General features: G+C 53.0%; 6 protein-coding genes and 1 non-coding gene across 7 annotated transcripts; 4 read left to right on the top strand and 3 right to left on the bottom strand.

Moving 5' to 3' along the window:
• Nucleotides 1–447: 447 nt before the first annotated feature.
• BDZ83DRAFT_734262 (Metallo-dependent phosphatase-like protein) lies at nt 448–1951 on the bottom strand (the record flags this gene model as incomplete). The annotated part of the gene is made up of 2 exons (XM_060512938.1): nt 1818–1951; nt 448–1583 (listed from the first exon to the last, which is right to left on the bottom strand). Exons 1-2 carry the CDS (start codon nt 1840–1842, stop codon nt 448–450), a joined length of 1161 nt encoding a protein of 386 aa, XP_060360298.1. The 5' UTR covers nt 1843–1951.
• Nucleotides 1952–2442: 491 nt separating this feature from the next.
• BDZ83DRAFT_756283 (uncharacterized protein) lies at nt 2443–3192 on the top strand (the record flags this gene model as incomplete). Its single annotated transcript, XM_060514726.1, has 1 exon — nt 2443–3192. One exon carries the CDS (start codon nt 2443–2445, stop codon nt 3190–3192), a length of 750 nt encoding a protein of 249 aa, XP_060360297.1.
• A 4433-nt stretch (nt 3193–7625) lies between these two features.
• On the top strand, nt 7626–9008 carry BDZ83DRAFT_756282 (uncharacterized protein; the record flags this gene model as incomplete). The annotated part of the gene is made up of 1 exon (XM_060514725.1): nt 7626–9008. The coding sequence occupies one exon, from the start codon at nt 7626–7628 to the stop codon at nt 9006–9008; it is 1383 nt and encodes a 460-aa protein (XP_060360296.1).
• Nucleotides 9009–11440: 2432 nt separating this feature from the next.
• On the top strand, nt 11441–13046 carry BDZ83DRAFT_588085 (major facilitator superfamily transporter; the record flags this gene model as incomplete). The annotated part of the gene is made up of 5 exons (XM_060506101.1): nt 11441–11493; nt 11549–12240; nt 12290–12582; nt 12647–12744; nt 12830–13046. 5 exons carry the CDS (start codon nt 11441–11443, stop codon nt 13044–13046), a joined length of 1353 nt encoding a protein of 450 aa, XP_060360295.1.
• A 308-nt stretch (nt 13047–13354) lies between these two features.
• On the bottom strand, nt 13355–13453 carry BDZ83DRAFT_t263. Its single transcript has one exon. It is a non-coding gene; the product is annotated as a tRNA-Leu (tRNA).
• A 1919-nt stretch (nt 13454–15372) lies between these two features.
• On the top strand, nt 15373–17472 carry BDZ83DRAFT_723016 (uncharacterized protein; the record flags this gene model as incomplete). The annotated part of the gene is made up of 2 exons (XM_060512522.1): nt 15373–15612; nt 15670–17472. The coding sequence occupies 2 exons, from the start codon at nt 15373–15375 to the stop codon at nt 17470–17472; spliced, it is 2043 nt and encodes a 680-aa protein (XP_060360294.1).
• Nucleotides 17473–17659: 187 nt separating this feature from the next.
• BDZ83DRAFT_56205 (fatty acid hydroxylase superfamily protein) lies at nt 17660–18655 on the bottom strand. Its single transcript, XM_060503573.1, has 2 exons — nt 17919–18655; nt 17660–17852 (listed from the first exon to the last, which is right to left on the bottom strand). Exons 1-2 carry the CDS (start codon nt 18577–18579, stop codon nt 17848–17850), a joined length of 666 nt encoding a protein of 221 aa, XP_060360293.1. The 5' UTR covers nt 18580–18655; the 3' UTR covers nt 17660–17847.
• Between the last annotated feature and the right edge of the window lie 228 nt (nt 18656–18883).

Raw genomic sequence — 18883 nt, 5'->3', positions numbered from 1 at the left:
CTTTCACTACTTACATCATCATAACTACTATCCCTTTCGCATCAAAATATTCCTTATACACGTAAAAGAATATACCCCGTATAGCAGATACTAGTACTAGTGATGATAGCGGGAAAAGGTGCTTGTCGGATGTGCCGAGCGGAAATCGGTTTTGTCACCCGGGCACTTGGGTGAGCAGATACGGGGGACTTTCAAGCCGGGGGCGCGTGGTCTGGGTGAATGGCTCTTCGTGCTTGGTGATGTGTGGGTGAGGGATGATGGGCGAGGGACAGCTTGGCTTTTTGCTTGGCGATTTCGGGTATCTTGTTCTCGCGCCAGAGCAGACAAGGGGACTTTGCAAGATTATGATGTGTACCTGGTATCGCAAACTCCTAAACACCGGATATCTAACGTGAAAGCTGCCACAACGCCGTGTCACGCCCTCAATCGTGCTCGAAAGTCAGTGAACTATGATCTATCTGAGAGTTTCCTTGCTTCTTCGAGCTCTTGAGTCGATTCCTCCCGCCTCCTCTTCCCCTCAGTCCTAGGTGCTCTGCCGGCTTCGCTTTTCGACAGGTCAATGTCGATGATCCAGGGGTAGCGTTGCAATTCACCGTCTGCCTCGAGCGCGGTGTTGACGAACATGGTGCTCTTGACCTCCGCCGAGCTCACTTCATTACGAAGATGTCCTGCCCTACAGTATCGTTGCACCCTGTAGAGCTCGAGTCTCCGTTCCCTCATCTTCCTGTCTTCTTCAGATTCGAACCGGGTACCTCCGAGCGTCGCGAGATTATCAACCAGCTCAGACTTCTCATGGTCAGTATTACTGAAATGTGAGGGTTTATCGGAGATCTCGGGGCGCCAAGCTGCGTTCTTCGCTCCCCAGCCGCCGTGTACATGTCCGAAACAGTGCAAGCGAGGTCGAGACTTTGCAACAGCAGCAAAGAGATGCGGACAGCCGACGCGCTTCTTATCCGCAGACATGTCCATCACCCCATGAGGCGGACCATGCGTCATGACGATATCCGTGTCCGTCTGGATGTGGAATTCGTGTCCCTCGCTTTCATGATAGGAGAAGCCCCAGCCTTCTGATGAAGATGACGATGGCGTGTACGGGCTGGCGTAGACTTGAAGCCTAGCTCCGTTAACCAGCGCGAATTGGTGCGTACCCTCGTTCAGGAGAATAATACCGTCCTTCTCGGCGTCGGCGAAGAGTTTCTTGGCCAGTCCGTGTCCGCCATAATGCCGTTCCACTAGATCTGCCTCGATTGGCTCGCCGTTGAGGCGGTTGGCTTCTTCGATTTTTGCTTTGAATGCTACGGCGTCGAGGGAGAAGTCGTGGTTACCTGAGATGACGAGCGTGAGTGGCGCCTTGAAGGCCTTGAGCATGGCGAGGGTTCGGCGGTATTCATCCATTTTGGAGTGGTCAGTAAGGTCGCCGCAGTGGATTAGAACGTCAATAGGTACAAGAGGAATCATTTCAGGTGGGAACGTGTGTCCGTGAGTGTCTGAGATGACGAGGAATCTGGTCTGGATTGTGGTAGACATGATATCGTTGTTGTGGAGCTGAATGTAGGGTATTGGAAGTGAATTGCCTTGGTCGACTGTTGAAGGCGTCGAGTGTGTTTTGAGTTGGATGTGTATGTCTTCTACATCTCCTGGGGGATATGAATCTTCTTTAGCTGCACACAAAGAGTCCTTGGGAAGGAATACCACGATATGGAAATAGATTCCTTTGGTCTCCCCACTCAGGCATACATCTCCGTTGATGTTCCATCATGTGACTTGACGGCTGGGATAGAGTTCTCAACGTCCGCATCCAGATAACTTCCTCATACCTGGATAGTTTAAACTTGTTGGCATTTTTACTCCGGGAAATATGTCAGTGCGGACGGCATGGATATCGCGATACCAGCGATGGCTATGTTTCCTCTGACCCTACAGACCTCGGTCGCTCCTGGTGTCTTTCTTGGATCACGCAGGAGCGGCGCTGCAACGTAGGGCGAGTATTCGATAGAGACTACCGCCACGCTCACACAAGCGGCTAGCCGGTGGTATTATCAGAGAACCCGGCTCTAGTATCACGACACTTGAAAGGTCTCCGACCAGGCAGTAGGACACAGCGAGGGATGGCCACCCTCAAGCGTAGTTCTTTCCAAGCAGCGTCAGATATCGACCTCTGAGCTATGAGCGCGAACGTATGGCGGGTATGTGATATAAACACAACTATGGCGTTGGCTGAAGTGATCACTTGACAGCGCTTGCTCAGCAAAAGCACAGCATGAAAATGGCGGTGGGCACGTTGAATGAGGCACAGCGCAACAGGGGTCCAACCAATATGCCCCTGTCACATCTCCCAGCCATCGTCTTTCTACCTGATAAGCTCAACTTCCATTCTCGCCGCATGATCACAACGAACACCGATGGGCTAGAAGAGCCATCGATACCGTAACTAGAGCCATCATGCTTCCAACACATACTCTCACCTCATTCCTCATCTGGGCTGAAATCGCCTCACCAGCAAAGCCCGTAACTTGTCCCTCCAGTTCGGAACTCAGAGTCACCATACCGCCATCCCACCAAAGCCCAAGTAATGCAGACTACAAGTCCTTAGATGAAGTCCACGATGCTCTCACCCACTGTCCCAACATCACATCGCTAAACCTGCGTGTCGGGGAGATCGGTTGTGTAGGAGAACCCGATCGCTGGAGCCTTCCCCTCGATCCCGCCGGAACATCGCGGTATTTCCCCGTTCTGGACACACTATCCCTCGAAAAGTATCAATTCTACGATACTGATGGGGATTACCTACGTCCTTTACGAGGATGGACTCACCTCAGTGCTTGGATCTGGTCGGGTGGTGCCTTCGGATGGGTGAAATGGGGACTACTCACAGAAGACCAAAGATCAGTGAACAACATCGAACTGTGGCTCGACGCAATGGACTTCTCCAAGATCCGCAATCTTTCAATCTTGGACTACGACGGTCCTCTCGAGACACTCGTCGAAAGCAAACTGCCTCAATCTCTACCAAGCCTTCGCACATTGAGGCTCGAACGGAGCACAACAGTAGACTTTGCCCTCTCGCTACCTCCGCATTCGCTACACAGCCTTTCATGGCTAGACGCCGGCCAGAACCAGTCTATCGCCCCATCCTCGATCACCATGGCCGCTCTCTCACTCACCTGGAATGGCGTACGCCAGAAAGCCTAGAGTCCAAGAGGCCAGCGCTTCCGAGGGAAGTTCTGCGAGACCTTCGCAACCTAGCACCCAACTTGCAATCTCTGACCATCGACCTCAACCGCAACGGCACGTGGCCATGGGAGGACCTCCGTGCTCTCGCGTTAGGCCTCCCGGCTGGACTGACCAACCTTACGCTATACCTTGAGATCGCAAGCGAATGCCGTCGTCAACAGGGCCCGTACGATGCGGTCCGTTGCGAGGATACCTGCGGTCCGGTGGAGCAGCTCGCCAGCCCTTTGCTCACGGCAACGAGTGCCCTCCAAGTTGCGAGGTTCATACAACTTTACGCAAAGAATTCATTGACCTCCATCAACTTCTTCGCGGGCGATTGGGCGAGGCCGTGGGATGGGCCGATCAACATGCCGACCTGGTTGGATGGCAGGCGAGGGTGGATTGCTTGCGGTACTGAGGGCGGCGAGAGGGAGGAGCTCAGATGTTCTGGGAAGGACACGGCATTGGGCGAGCATGAGATTGAGCTCTTTCGGGCCCTGTGTGTACGGACGTCGGCGGATCTGTTGGGTGATATCGCCGATGCTCATTCTGAAGACTTCGTGGAACAGCGCAGGAGTATATAAGATGCGGCGAGATGGCTTGTTGGTGGCGCCGAAGCTTCGGGTATTCTCTTTCGAATACTCCGTACAAAGACAATAATCCAATTTGAAGTGCGAACGTAGACGTTGCGGTCCCCCCGATGCCGTTATCGAAATCTAGGAAAGGCAGTCAAGCCGGTCACACGGCTTCGCGATCGAGGCGTACGATGAGTTCGCGTTCGATGCGCTCCAGGGGTTCGGACTCCGATTGAGCATATATGTAGGTCGGAAATAGGTGCGCTAAGCATATCCCATCGACTGCTATATGGCGTCAATATGTGCAGACTTACTTTTGTAACGGCGATAACAGAATGACATATTAAGCCAACCAGATGACTGCCTCTCAAAGTAAGCAAAAGCAGACACAGACATTCCTTTCTAACAAGAGAACATAGACCATCACTATCTCCTGTAGTTGTCTATTATGCGCTCCGGCCATCATGATGTGAAGTTGGAGACGGCCAAGATTATTGAGGTAGTCACAACATGTGAGACCGTCCACTCTTCCGGCGACAGCCCATGGGCAAGACGAAACCTTTCGAGCAGAGACCTTGGTAGGGAGCGGGCAAGAATGGAGGCGACTTCATGTCAAATAGCACAAAAGTGGAATGTCTCATACTTGTGAGTACAAAATGGGGAAAATGACGAGAAATCTGGAGAAATAAAGCTTGAATTGGAGAATGCATTCCTCGTGAGCGACATGTGAGCCACACTCTCACTCAAGGCAAATGCACAGACGTTGTAGAAGCCCGTCAAGCCCCACGCTGAGTGAGCGCACCGTGTGCCTGGACTTCACATTGAGGTGTGGCTCAGCTGGCAACTGGATTACTCACCGGCTGGTGGACGCTGTGTCTCTGGGCAATTTCCGGGAATTACAACCCCTGGGCCCCTTCGAGTCTTGGACGCCCGAGTGTCCCGGGCAGTCCCCTCTTTCTTCTTTTCGCAGTAAGCACTTTCGAAGCTTGCCAGCTTGGTGGTAAGAGATTGAGTAGCGGCCTTTCTTGAGAGTTGATAGACTCCAAGCATGATACTGCTTCATGCGTGGAACTGGACGGACTGCAGGAGAGATTGGGTCCTGTCGGGCTTTTCTCCCATCTTGAGCATCTTTGAGACCCGAGAATCCTTATAATCTTCTCTCGTGTCGCAGACGGTGCTGATCTACAGAGGATGACGCTGTTGGCGAGCCCACCTCCCTAAACCGACCGTTCTGTAGGCCTACTGGGCGCTGGCTGCTGCACCTTGATCTCGTATTCCGTTTCGGCTCCTTGTATGGCGCGTGTGTGCGTGTGTGTGTTGTTATGCGCTGTCTGCTGTAAGCGTCTGCCCAGGCTGATATCATTCTGCCCACGCGCCGATCGCATGACGAGACGTCAACACCACTACTCTATCCTCTCGAGCTGCGAGCATACAGATAGTTTACGAAGCATTGTCGAGGGTGAGACACGAGCAAGGTCACTCACTCGCTACCACGGTTCACGAGCACTTTTCTTTCTTTTCTCGACACGCTGTAATAGTTTGGGCGCGTCTCAATGTCGCGATACGGTCCACCGCCGAAAGATCGAATTTGGCAGGAAATGCGCGAATGCGAGCAACTGTGGCGCTAGCTGACGATGTGAGGAATCCAGGGTCGTTGAACGCCCGGGTGACCAGCGCCACGCCGGCGTTGACACGGAAGTGGTTTTATGGCCCGGGGAGGGATTCAAATGAACCCTGGCGGGAGAAGCGCAACATCTATCAAGGGTCCGGGTCTATTCCGTGCTTTTGAATGTTTGCGACGTTTTGAAACCTCTCAACACCGCGCGATGCATATACGGGTGGAAGAAACCTCGTTATCATGGCAGTTTCAACATGTTTTCTTCTTCGACGCGTCGCTGTCGTAGGCGTCGTCGTGGCCATTGTCGGGGCCCTTGGTTACTCAGCCATCGTATGTTGCCCACTTGGGTTCATCCCGCGGACCGCATGATGGGGCAGGCAACACGGGGGGGACTTGACTGGAGACTGGAGTTGACGGGGAGATTTCGTTAACCGTCGCGGGACCAAGGCGGTGTTCCGACAATCTCGTATTGCTGCTGATTGTCCAATGGAATTCCGCCGTGTATTGCCTGGCTATCGATACTCATTCGTTGTCCCCGAGCCCTGGTATTGTTGCTGATAACCATCGACTGGCTGTCAATTCTCTCCGTATTATGCCATCTTTTCAATCCAAACAGCACAGAGGTCGGAAAGAGCGAGATGGAGGCACGTTTTGGGGGCACATAGCACCTCCCATGATGTAGTGCGCGTGTGTGCGTGCGAAGAGCCCGGCCACCGCGGGCTGTCAATGGCGGGCTTGTCGAGCACTGCCATTGCAGCATTCAGCGGATATCCAAGCAGCGGCGCGCATCACCATCGAGAGCACTCTCGGATGGCGGGGACAGACCTTGTCGAAAAGAGCTCCAAGTTGACGGGCATCCGAAAATTCTAAGCCCTCGCTGTCGGAGTCGTCGTCCCTTTTTGTGCCCCCCTTGTGTGGTTGTGTCATTGTGTTTCCTACTTGGGCCTGTCCAAATTAAACATTTGTTAGCCTTTTCTCGCTCCGTCGCCCTTTGGTCTTATTTCCTTTGGGTTTGGGCCGCCCTCGAGCAGCAGTATTGAATAACAACCTGCCGTTTGGGACCCGAGAGGGCAGCAGATGGAGTGGTTAATTCCTCGACGCCCCTCCCGCCCACTCTTTTGTCTATTTTTTCCCTGTCACTTGTTCAATCGAAGTTCTTGGGAGAAGGGCCCCTCTTGCAAACCATCGGCTCGGGCTCCTCCCCAGTATCCGACGGTGGAGAGACTTGATGGACCACGAAAAGGAGAAGCGCTGCCCAGCGTCTAGCCTGACGGAGAAGACGGAGTTCATCAGAGAGTCCTACATAGGAGAATCAGAAGGGGGAAATACCATGCACAACCCATTTGGACCAATTCATGAGCCATGACAGATGAGGCAAAAAACCAGTAAACCGCGCCACCTTGGACGTGTGGACGCTATTACGAGTGGCTTTTCCGTTAGCACCCGTCGGCCGGGACGCTAAGCTCGACGGAATCTGCACTGCTGCGGAGGTACAGCCGTACAGGCGCACTTGCTGGGACTTGTGCAGATTTGGCTGCATTGTGTGCATTTTTCGCATGGTCTAGGTCTCTAGGACTCGAGCAGGTTGTTCGTGTCAAGACTCAAGGGAGGGAGAAATTGCGTACGAAGTGAAGTTAGTGAACAGCCCAGATCTACCTAGGTACTCCGTACAGAACTGAGCAAATGGAGGCAGTCGCCAATCGATGCTAAATCTACATCGCTCTTTCCCGTACTCTCGAGTCTCCGTTCCTTCCACTAAAAGTTCTTCTCGTAATCAACCGAACCTGTCCCGGCGTGACCTAAGTCCCAAGGTAGCCGATCTTCCATCCTTTGCTTCCCATCTTCACTTCGTACCTTAGCCCCGTCGATTGTTCATCCGTCTACTCGCACCGTTCCGTTTCCTCTTCCCACAACCAAACTGTACGACGCCATCCCCATTCCACCGTGTTTCGCCGCGGTGGCACAACACACACAACTCGTACTTACACCACCACACACACCTCCCTCACACTTGTTTCCGACCCACTTTACCCTAGGTCACTACCTACCGCATCCTCCTCCTCCTCCTCCTCCTTCATCAATCCGTACTCGACTCTTCGCCCCCCCTCCCCCGTTTAAACCTCACACATCCACACAACGAAAGTCAACCTCAATCCTCACCACTGCCATTGCGCTCATTCTCGGTCCTCTACTCGTTGTAGAGCGGCCGCATCGCAACCATGCGTCTCGGATCAGCCGGCCTCGCGGCCCTACTCTGGTCCTCCTTCACCACCGCCTTTCCCTTTGTCGATAATGGCAGCAAGCCCCTGCCTGTCCTCCGACCCCGACAAACCGGCACCGGTTCGACGCCCACTTCCACGACACCCGTAGCCACGACTCCGGCGGCCACAACAGAGACCACAGCTGCGGCAGAGGCCACTACCACAGTAACCATCACCACCACCGTGGGCGGCGGCGGCGGAGGAACAGTCACGTCGACCACAGTCTTCTTGCGTACAGTCACCACCACCGTTGTCGTCACCTCCACGACCTTCCAGACCACCACCATCACCAGTAATGATGTCGCGACCGCCACCGTGACCAACTATGTCACCTCTACCGTCCTTGCCAAGCGCAGCCTCAACTTCCTCCCCGTTCTCGATGCTCCCTACGACGCCCCGGCTGCTCAAATCACGCCCGCCGCCGAGGCCAACGATCTCCGAAGATACGGCGTCATCGAGAAGCGCGCTCTCGTCACCGTAGTCGTCACCGTCTCCGGCTCAGCAGGCGCCGATTCCACCGTCCTGGCCACCCGAACTAGCACCGTGCTCCTCACCACGACCTCGAATACCATCCTCACCTCCATGGTCACAAGCACCCTCTTTAACAACGCCCAGACCACAATCACCGTCGAGTCCACCCTGACCGTCACCTCCACTTCCATCGACACCGCCGCCCCTACTACCGTCGACAGCGGCCCGACGAGCGGCAGCCTAGGCACCGCAACCGCGACCGGCGGTGCGCAGAGCACGGGCTCCAGCAGCGGCGGAGGCCTTTCCACCGGCGCACAGGCCGGAATCGGTGTTGGTGTTGGTATTGTTGGGCTTGCTGCTCTCATTGGTATCGGATACTGGCTCTACAAGCGCCGCAAGGCCAACCGACCCTCTCGCGCCGACCTCGACGACATGCGCGCCTACGATCCCAACGGCCCTTCGCCCCTCAGCGGGCCCGGTGGAGGTATGTCCGAGACTGGAGCCGGCTACGGTGGTGCTGCTGCAGGTGCTGCAGCGCTCGGAGCGGGAGCGGGAACGCAGAGACGGCAGCCCGTGCCCAAGCACCAGCTCTCGCCACCCTCGCAAAGCGTGAGCCCCATGACGAACAGCACCGTTTCGCCTGCGGGTGCTGGATACGGATCTCGCCCGCCGACGGGTGGTGCGCAGGAGCTTGGTGGAACGAGGATCCTACCCGCAGAGATGGGAGGAGACGAGGTCGTCGAGATGGGCGAGTCGCAGCCCAGGCCGCAGCAGCCGCCGCAACAGCAATCAAGACCCGCGCCGGGTATGACGTATAACTCGGGTCCCGTACCGGATGTCTACGAGATGCCTACCGAGAGGTATCGGTAATGCTATAATTTCTTTTGTTATGTGTGTGTAAGCTTTTTTGTGGAAAGACTGGAGGATTTCAAAGGAGAGGGGAGATCAATGGGAAATGCATATAAGGATCATCCAGAGGAGGGATTGTCATTTACCTGGACATTGTTTGAGAAAGCGTTGCATCGAGTCCCATACGGGACAGATTGGTATCAGAAACAGGCAAGAAAAGCAGGTTCCATAAAAAAGAAGGACTGCTTTAGGGGACGGGTGTATTTTCCACGTAGAGGATAATCGGTAGATAATCTTCGTAATGTGTACGACAGGGAGAGATTTGTGTCTTGAGCCATTGCTGTGAGCTTGTGTGACTCGAGGTATTGAAGGTTGCTAAGAGGCCACACGTCTTTTGAGAATATTAGTTAAATGACTGAAGGTCCCTCGTGTTATAAGCTAGCTGGGTTCGGTTGCACTCAAGCCGTTTCGTCACGTCAAGCGGCGCCCCGGCGGATGCGGCCTGCGGTCTGCGAGGCTTTTGCCGGTGGGAGCGTGGCGTGCAGGTTGGAATGCGGCGTTTGCTGACTGCGTCGGGGGGATGGATGAGGTGGGCCTCGCTCACTCACTCAAGTTAACCTCGCCGTGATGAGAGGGAGCTGAATGGTGTGTCTTTTTGAAGATTGTGGGTGAGAATGCGGGAGAGGGGTAGGTTTTTGAAGAGTTCTGAGGACTGGCTGAGCACTGTTTGAATCTTGGAATCTTGGAGAGTGAAGTATGCACGACAGAGAGCACGGGGATGTTTTGATGGCAGGGGCCAGTTGTTCGTCCCAAGTTGTCGATGTTTCGTTTTGGAATTTGGGAGATGGGATGGAGAGTGTTTGCAAGCTTTGGTGTAACCTTTTGGCGATTGCTTCCAGGCATTGACAGCTCGGGTTGTTGGTTTGGCTTTGAGATGGGATTGCATTGCGATGTAACTATGTCCATGGATACCTGGTCACTTTAGATACCATCATATTGTTGCTTCTGGTGTCGACTATGACGCGAAGAATATCGGTCGACATCGTTGGAGTGATTGGGGAGTTGCGCGAAGTTCTCTGAATATACGAATGCCATACTCTCAATAACTCCAAGGAGCGATCACTCTCAATAACACTCTACAGACTCAACGTTCCAATCGGTGAGTCTGCGTCTGCTGGTCTCAGAAACCATCGGCCAAAAGTTTGCCGATACTGTTCAAATGGCGTCTATCTCTGCATGCAAGCCAAGACGCCAGGTGCAACACCGCGATAACAAGTCTTGGAACTTGGAAGCAGTCGCGGCCTGCACTTCTGCTTACGCACAACATAGCACGGCGTAGGGCGGTGGCACCACGTCGGGTATCTCCTACATGTGCGGGAGCAGAACATAACGCGGGCGGGTCTCTGACAAATGAAACAGGCAAGAAAATCAACCAGACAAACCAGGCCAGCCAGCCACCCGATGCGCTTAGAGAGTGCTCGCAGCTCCGAGCTGGACTCTGTACCAAGGTTGCGTTCCAGACCCAGGGTGTGTCTTGGCTTTTTGCGGTCTTATCTGCACATGTCAAGATAATACCGCTGCCGTGGGGGAGGTAAGAACCGGGCGGGACGATGGAGGGGGAGGGGCTGGCTTGCTGTGTTTCTAATTATCTATGTGACTCTTCAAGTTTTCTCATACTCTAGAGTGCCTCCTCTTAGGACCTGCTACTTACTTTTGCTCTACATGATCGTCAATTGAGCCTCATCTCTGCTAGTCACACATCCTCCAATTGATTCCAAACTTGGCTGACTCGCAGAAGCGGCGCTCCCCATACTGTCTTTATCCCTCTAGCTCGTCAAGCTTTTTTTCGGCGGAGTTTCGGGTGACTACCTAGTCGACATCGTGCCATTGTCCCTTCAGAGACCCCGCCGACATAGGAACCGGAGGAGCAGGTTACAAAGAAAAAATCACCTTGTTTGCGCAGTTTGCGACAGATCTCATACCTTACACACTCTCACCCCGCCATTGAAACAGCACCGAGCCCCGCGCTCCTCTTTACCTTGAGGATCCTCTGACGATAACGGAGTGGAATTCTAGGGAGACTTCAACCCATTCTAACGGCTGGGTTAAGAGTGAGGTCGCGGCAACTCTTACTCTACACCTTTTCAGAACTTAGAATCAGCTCTCAGAGAACGGCCCGCCATAAGCTCATCGCCGGCGCAAACTCACTGAGCCACTCGTCGCTTCCGGACCACCCCGCACACCCGGGACATCATAGAGTTTTTTTCTTCTTCTTCCGCCCGGCCTATCGCCGTAACACCGGCATGACCACAACGAACATGGACGCCTCCGGCAAGGACCGCGTCTATGAAGACACTAGCCTGGGCCCCGGCACCAGTTCCCTCGACATTGGCACCCGTGACCAAGAGCTCGCAGATCGCATCGCGGAACAGAAAATCGTCCGCAAACTAGACATGCACATCGTGCCCCTCGTGATGCTCCTCTACCTCTTTAGCTTCCTCGACCGGTGAGTCTCATATTTAACTCCGGATATACTCCCAACCCTCAACTCACACTCAAAGCGTCAACATCGGTAACGCCCGCCTCTACAACCTCGAACGAGACCTCAACCTCCAAGGAAACCAATTCCAAGTCGCCGTCTCAATCCTCTTCGTTACCTACATCATCTTCGAGGTCCCCTCCAACCTCGTCCTCAAACTCCTCACCCCGCGCCGCTGGATCGCCTTCATCACAGTCTCCTGGGGCATCATCGCCACCCTCACGGGCTTAGTAAACTCCTACGGCGCTCTCATCGCCTGCCGCCTCCTCCTGGGCGTCGTCGAAGCAGGCCTCTTCCCAGGTCTGAACGTCTACCTTACCTTCTTCTACAGCAAGCACGAGCTCGCGCTGCGCGTGGGGTACCTCTTCGTCAGCGCTGCCATCGCCGGCGGGCTGGGCGGCCTGTTGGCGTACGGGATCGGGCACATGGAGGGTGTCGCCGGGCTGAGCGGGTGGCGGTGGATCATGATCATTGAGGGCTTACCGACGGTTGTGCTCGGTGTGGTGACGTATTTCGCACTGCCCAACGACGCGGGTAGCGCGTACTTTCTGAGCGAGGAGGAGAAGGCGGTGTTGGTGAGGCGGAGGGGGAGGGAGTACGGCAACACGAGCAGCGCGCAGGAGTTTAGTCGCGGGGATATGGTCAAGGCGTTTATGGATTGGAAGGTGTGGGTGTTTTGTGTTGCGCAGTTTGGGGCTGATACGATGCTCTACGGTGAGTTTGCTCTCGTCCTCGATGTTGCAGAGTTTGTGACTGACGATAGTAGGCTTCTCGACTTTCCTTCCGACCATCATCAACAGCCTGGGCACGTGGACAGCGGCCCAGGTGCAGCTGTTGACTGTGCCATGCTACTTTCTCGGCGCCGTGGTCTACATGACCATGGCTTTCCTCTCGGACCGCACACAGAAGCGCGGCCTGTTTTGTGTCATTTTTGGGAGCATCAGCGTCATCGGCTACGGCGTGCTCATATCGCCGAGTTCGAATGGGGTTCATTATTTCGGATGCTTCCTCGTCGCGGCGGGATTGTACGTCGTGGTCGGGTTACCACTTGCTTGGGTGAGTTTGCTCGAATTTGCCATGTCCGTGGCACTGAAACTAATGATGTGGGTGTTTCCCGTAGCTACCGAACAACTCACCAAGATACGGCAAGCGAACGACGGCGAGTGGTATGCAGCTCACTATCGGCAACTGCTCCGGCGTCATGTCGTCCTTCATCTAGTGAGTCCCCTTCCCTTCTTAGACACATCGCACCACACAGTCCCCACCTTCACATCAACACAGCTGACAGGAGAACCCTCCGCAGCCAAGCTGTCGATAAGCCGCGCTATATCCGCGGTCACGCCGTGACGCTGAGCATGGTCGGCATGGCAACATGCATGTACGGCTTTATGTGGTTCTGGTACTCGAGGGAGAACAAGCAACGGCAGGGCGGTCGTATAGAAAACAAGTACGCCGACCTCTCTGATGACGAGCTGGCGGAGCTGGGCGATGAGAGCCCGCGGTTCCGGTACACTATTTGAGGTAATGCCTGGAGGTGTCAATTGAAGAACGGTTTGAAAGAGACGAGGAGAGGATACATAGAACAAACCCAAGGCGGTGAAGAGACGCCGGATCAGAATCAGTGGAGGATGCCACAATAGATACCCCATTAAAGAGAAGAGAGTACTCCATCTTGGTGTACAGAAGCGTTTGGTAGCTGCCGCAGCATCTTGTGCCGTATATACATACACCTTTATTTGGCCAAATTCTGGCCCAAAAGCAGAAAGAAGTCGAAATCATTGGCCAATTGTCGTTATATAGCTTTTCTACAGTCAAAAAAACGACAAAATGAAAGGGACGAGACTCGAACTCGCGCGGGTTGCCCCACCAGGAAACAGATGTTAAGCTGACCTTAACCTGGCGCCATAACCAACTCGGCCACCCTTCCTATTGGTTGGACATTCAGGTGGACAATAGTGTATTGAAGGTATCACTCGAATCGCAGTGCGTCGTCAGCCCAATAACTGATCTCCAGTTGACGACTTCCTATATGTGTAAACGTAAGTAAATCAAAGTTTCTCGGCTATGTTCCTAAGCTACCTTCCATGATCCAGCTTGTCAAGGTGTCTCATCTTATCACAGCCATCATCAAAGAATGGCGCAGCAAATGATATAGCCTGGTCGACAAGCACCTCCGAGGCGCTCCGCACCATAATCTGGAGGATCAAGTCTGCATTGGCTAAGTCAATCTCGAATACCCGAATGTGGTTCGCATGCGGAACTCCAACGGTCAAATACTCGTCACTTCGTTCTTCTACCAGCATCATCCTACCTAGAGTAGGGGCACAGAAAACACGACACGCATGCACCGCCGACTCAACACACTACGTTCGCACCGTTTCTCTCAGCCCGAGCAGCTCGGCTCCGTACCGAATCGCGGGGCCGCGCCGCCGCAGGGCCGCAGCACACTCTTGACACTTTTTTGTCAAACTGCTGCCTAGAAATTGGCACCTCTTGGAGAGTGACCTGGGGCTAATTACCAAACGTCATGCCAACGCTGCTCCGCCTCCTCGGCCCACATCCGACATAACCAAGAGCTGTCTTTCTCTCGGATTGTGTTAGCAGTGACACCGCCGCACACAGGTGCATTGAATAGTGGGATGGATTGGTAAGGGGAAGCAGTTGAGCCGCCCGGTCAAGATGGGTTTATCGCCCGGCTTCCGTTGGTGTCTTGGCTCTGATGTCTTTCTAGACGACGGATGGGGCGAGCCTCGTATAGCCCGAAGTAGCCTAGCTGCATTACAGACTCTGAGTTCCAGCCTCAAGTTGCTATTGATCTTCATCACCAAGACTTTGCTTGCTACAAAATTATTGGCGTGGCGCGAGGACATCCCGTTATGGGTCCTGCCGGATTCCGGATCGTACCTCTGGGCAGCCAACCAGTGGTAACTACCATAAGTCATACATCAAATTCTTTTGACCAAGCCCCTTGTTGGCTGCCAGGGTCATATTCCTATTCTCCCATCGTGTATGCCTGTTGTTCTCTCCTGAATCATGGCTGTAAAACCCTGCTAGGCTGCTCAACCAGATCCAAGCATCTTTCCCGCTTCTACACTCTTTCTCGGACTATGTAGCAATTTGATGCTGCAAAGCTGATTGTTCCTGCTTCCTTCACCACAACTATCCATCTTTGGGAGTAACTGTATTTTTCAGTCTGCTTGGAACAACAGATAAGATTGTTCCCATGTTCCAATGGGAGCCTATCGAGGAGTTCGGCTCCGTCACGGGACCTGCGGGAGCTGCTGCGATCTATACCGTTGTGACCCAGCATCTTTCTTCCAACGCCGCTGAGCTATGGTCTGAGCTACTTTGTTGGCTTCTGCTGCCAATACTCTTTCGAAGTGCCCGCCAAATCCCATGCAGTCCGGGAGACAGCAAGGGCTCGAAGAAAAGCCTCCCGTCTCCTGTCCTTCGAAGTCCCGGTTTGGAGGCTGCAGTAGGCTCCGTATCTCTCTGGGCAGTCGCTTTTGCCATCGCTGTGATCTCGATGTACAGAGCAGAGTACAAGCACGTCGTAGTGTTTCTAGTGAGTATTACTTCTATAATCATGATTTTGCTTTACACATCCCTCCTTCTGACCAACGGAATTTCCAGCCGATTCTATCCCCGCTCCTTTTGCTTGTTCACAATGCTTTCTCGCGATCCGACCCCCCATCACTCGATAACACACCGTTGAAACAACCGAAACTACAAATCTTTCTTTTCGATAGATTACCTGGAGCATTATTGATCGGACTCTTTGCGGTCTTCACACTATCTGGCTGGGATCTTGGGGCATCTGCCCTCGCGGTGATACCAGCTATCGCGATGCTCGTCATCTACGCCTCCTTCGAGCATGCTAGCGCAGTAAACCATATACGTTTCTTTCCAAGAGTACATCTTCGGGATTCGATCACTACATTGGCTCCTCGGGTTGTGGTTTTGCTCGTAGCGTGCTTGATATTGGACGCCAGCATTTTCGACTTCACGACATGGACGACCAACATTCCGAGCACAGTGTTCTTAGGCATTGCAAAGGCTTTGGCATGGTATTTCACGGCAAGAACTGTAATTTAATTCTTTTGATCTACCCTGTGATCTCTAAGACTGACACACTTTCATTAGGCCGAATGCGCTTCTTGGCGCATTGCACCAGCGATAGGGATTTTTGGGATCGCCGCAACCCTTGATCCCTTTTCACAAGCCTCAGAGTTCCAAGCAATCTCACATGTGGCAGTGTCGACATTGGCTCTGTGTAATATGGTATACTTGATATCCAAGTCATCGAAGACGAAGAGAGTTCCAACACTATGGTTATTAGCTACTGCTTCTCTTGGTCCTTACATTATTAATCTTTTCGTTGCCAGAGATGCAGTCTCTACAGCTCAAACGTTTGCTGGTCATTCCGATAAACATCCTGTGGAGATTCTTAGCCGAGAAGCAGACATCGGATTTCAACACCTGCTGAGAACACAATCCGCCAACTACACGGCAGCCCATGTCGAATACGTACGTCGATATGGGACAGAGCCACCTCCAGGCTTTGAAGGATGGTTTGACTTTGCAATAGCGAACCGGTCTCCCATTATCGACGATTTTGATATGATATTTGATTCTGTATCGCCTTTGCTCAAGATGAGCGGTGAACAAGTTAATCAAGTGATGCGCACGGCGTACGAAGCGTCGGGAAGTGACCTTTGGCTTTGCTCCTTTTCGTCTGCACGAGGCACAACCCAATGCCAACACGCATATCGTACTTTCGACCGGAATATTGCGTCTTCATTCAACAAGTTGTTCAAGGGCTTAGAGCATAACAAGATCCCGGATTTGAAGTTTCTCGTGAATCACCTCGACGAGCCTCGAGTTCTCCTCCCCTTGCAGTTTGCAGGAGATGTTAGTGGACAGCTTTCAATCACCTACGGGCATTTCAATCTGAAAAATATGTCGGGACGACCAGTCGGCAAAGAAATCACGAAAAACTGTTTACACCATGAACAATTCGCATCAAGACACACGAGAAACTCGACCATCGAATCCTGTGGCCTTCCGTTTGTGTCAGACCCATCAATGGCTGCGGATCTGTGCCAACATCCCCAGCATACCTTCCTTCATGGTCTCATTGCGAGACCAAAGTCGTTCCGTTTGATCGAGGGACTAGTGCCTATCCTATCCACAGGGGCTCTCTCCTCAATGGGAGATATCGTATACCCGAGCCCGGCATATTTGGAGGATGAGTTTCAGTATGCCGATGACAAAGATATAGATTGGGAGAAAAAGCGCAACAACGTCTATTGGACTGGATCTAACACTGGTGGCTTTGCTACAGATGGCACTTGGAGAAATTATCACCGCCAGAGATTCGTAGCCTTGGCACAGTACCTGCAACAGCCCGAAAAACAGCACCACGCCTACCTCAGACTCGTTGACGGCGTGGTCGAGCGTGTGACCTCAAGCTTCTTGAACAGTCGCTTATACGACGTTGCTTTCACAAGGTTATTCCAGTGCCGGAGGACACAGTGCAGAGACCAACACTCGTACTTCAATGTGCGGTCTTGGGTGGACAAGAATGAAGCGTTTCGCTCGCGGCTTGTCTTCGACCTCGACGGAAACGGCATCAGCGGGCGTTATCACAAGTTCTTAGCATCAAAGTCCACGCCACTGAAACAGACTCTTCTTCGCGAGTGGCACGACGAACGTCTCGTTCCTTGGATACATTATGTGCCCGTTAGTCTGAGCATGGAGGAGCTACCTGAGCTTGTTTCATATTTGACTACAACTGATAATGGGCAGCAACGAGCAAGAAACATTGCGATGCAGGGGAGAGAGTGGCATTCCAAGTCCTTGCGTGCGGTGGACTTTGCAATTTACAGCTACAGGCTTTTGTTGGAACTAGCGCGGCTACAAGATCCCAAGCGGAAGCAATCATGAGGCCGTGATTATTAGAAACTCCTTCATGCAATGAATTAACAACATAGGACACCTCAAACCTAGTCCTCTCACGATAATGAAGCAGCGAAACATGGCTTGATCGAAACATGCTGGACTGTCGAATGAGTGACAACTATCCATAATTAAGTAGAGTCCAACGCTGCCGCCCTCCATCAAAGATTCAACCGTATTCGCTCCAAAACTTGCAGGCATACACAGACCAAACTATCAAATGCACAATGGCGACCCAAGATGACCGCCATCGTAAATTCGAATCACTCACCACCTCAAAAGCACGGCAAACCAGATCGGTATTCCACACTCCACAGCGGGCCGCTGTGCATTCATTCGTCCACGTGTCTCGCTCGGTACTCTTCAGGCTGTGATAGGAGGTTAGATAAGCAATCATGCATCGGGACATGGAATCTTGACAAGAAATCACTGACCGCTAGTTCCACAAACCCAGTCCATGGGACCGTATGCTCCGAAATTGACCGCCCCGTTCACGTGATGCTCGTCATGGGCCTCGTCTCCCCAAACAAGCTTAACTTGCTCTCCCGTTGCAGAAATGAAGGAGAAGGCCAAAGTTGTAGCGAGCTTCATGTCCAAGAACCTTGCCACGGATACTATCGGAAATGCGTACAACCAGAAAAAGTCTGCAACGGACATGTAGCTGATGGTGAAAACGTGGTGGTCGCCCGGGTTCTTGATCTCATGGTGCTTCGCGTGCACTCGATATAGTCCAGGGATGTGCAGCACTCGATGAACGATCCAGAATACAGCATCCCGTAACACAAGACCCATCACCAGCTGTGATATGAACTCGGTCCACGACGGCAGCTGGTACTTCTTGGGATATCCTTGTGACAAGACCGAGTGTCCACCCATGCAAGTTGCTATGACGAAGTGGAGGGAATTCAGAATGAGGTGGTTCATAAGGCTCTTCTTCAGGACTTCACGAGATGTTGCGGTGACGTAGGCAGGCCGCATCTTTTCCATGATCATCCCGCAAGCGAAATATCCCACTTGAACGCCGAGGCTGCCGAGAACCTCAACGTAAGCAGGTGGACATCGTTCCAGAAAGTCGTTCATTGTCGCAGTGGGCATATAGTTTCGATTCGGGAGGTGTCGGGATTTCAGGAGCAAAGATATTCCACTAACATGATTAATTAAAAAGTTTGAGAGGCAGGGTGACTTGAGCTTAAATATTTCTGGCTGGGCAGGGTTTGGTAGTCGAGCTCCCTCGACGAAGAACTTCGCTCCGCTTTTACCCCTCCAAACTAGCCCTATCATGCCCGGAAACTAGAATTGGTGTCCATCTCGTGGTGTTGAGTCTGCAACGTCTCCCGTTCGCACTAGCCCGATATGAGTGATAAGTCCGGTCTCCCGCTCACTAGTAACTTGTGCGTCA

Source organism: Colletotrichum acutatum, assembly GCF_030867785.1.
Source record: "Colletotrichum acutatum strain CBS 112980 chromosome Unknown BDZ83scaffold_122, whole genome shotgun sequence".
In the NCBI taxonomy this organism is placed as follows: domain Eukaryota; kingdom Fungi; phylum Ascomycota; class Sordariomycetes; order Glomerellales; family Glomerellaceae; genus Colletotrichum; species Colletotrichum acutatum.
This window is presented reverse-complemented; position numbering and strand designations above follow the sequence as displayed.

Bases quoted from the DNA above. Each gene is read 5' to 3' on its own strand.
- BDZ83DRAFT_56205 (XM_060503573.1), bottom strand. From the start codon at position 18,579: ATGCCCACTGCGACAATGAACGACTTTCTGGAACGATGTCCACCTGCT.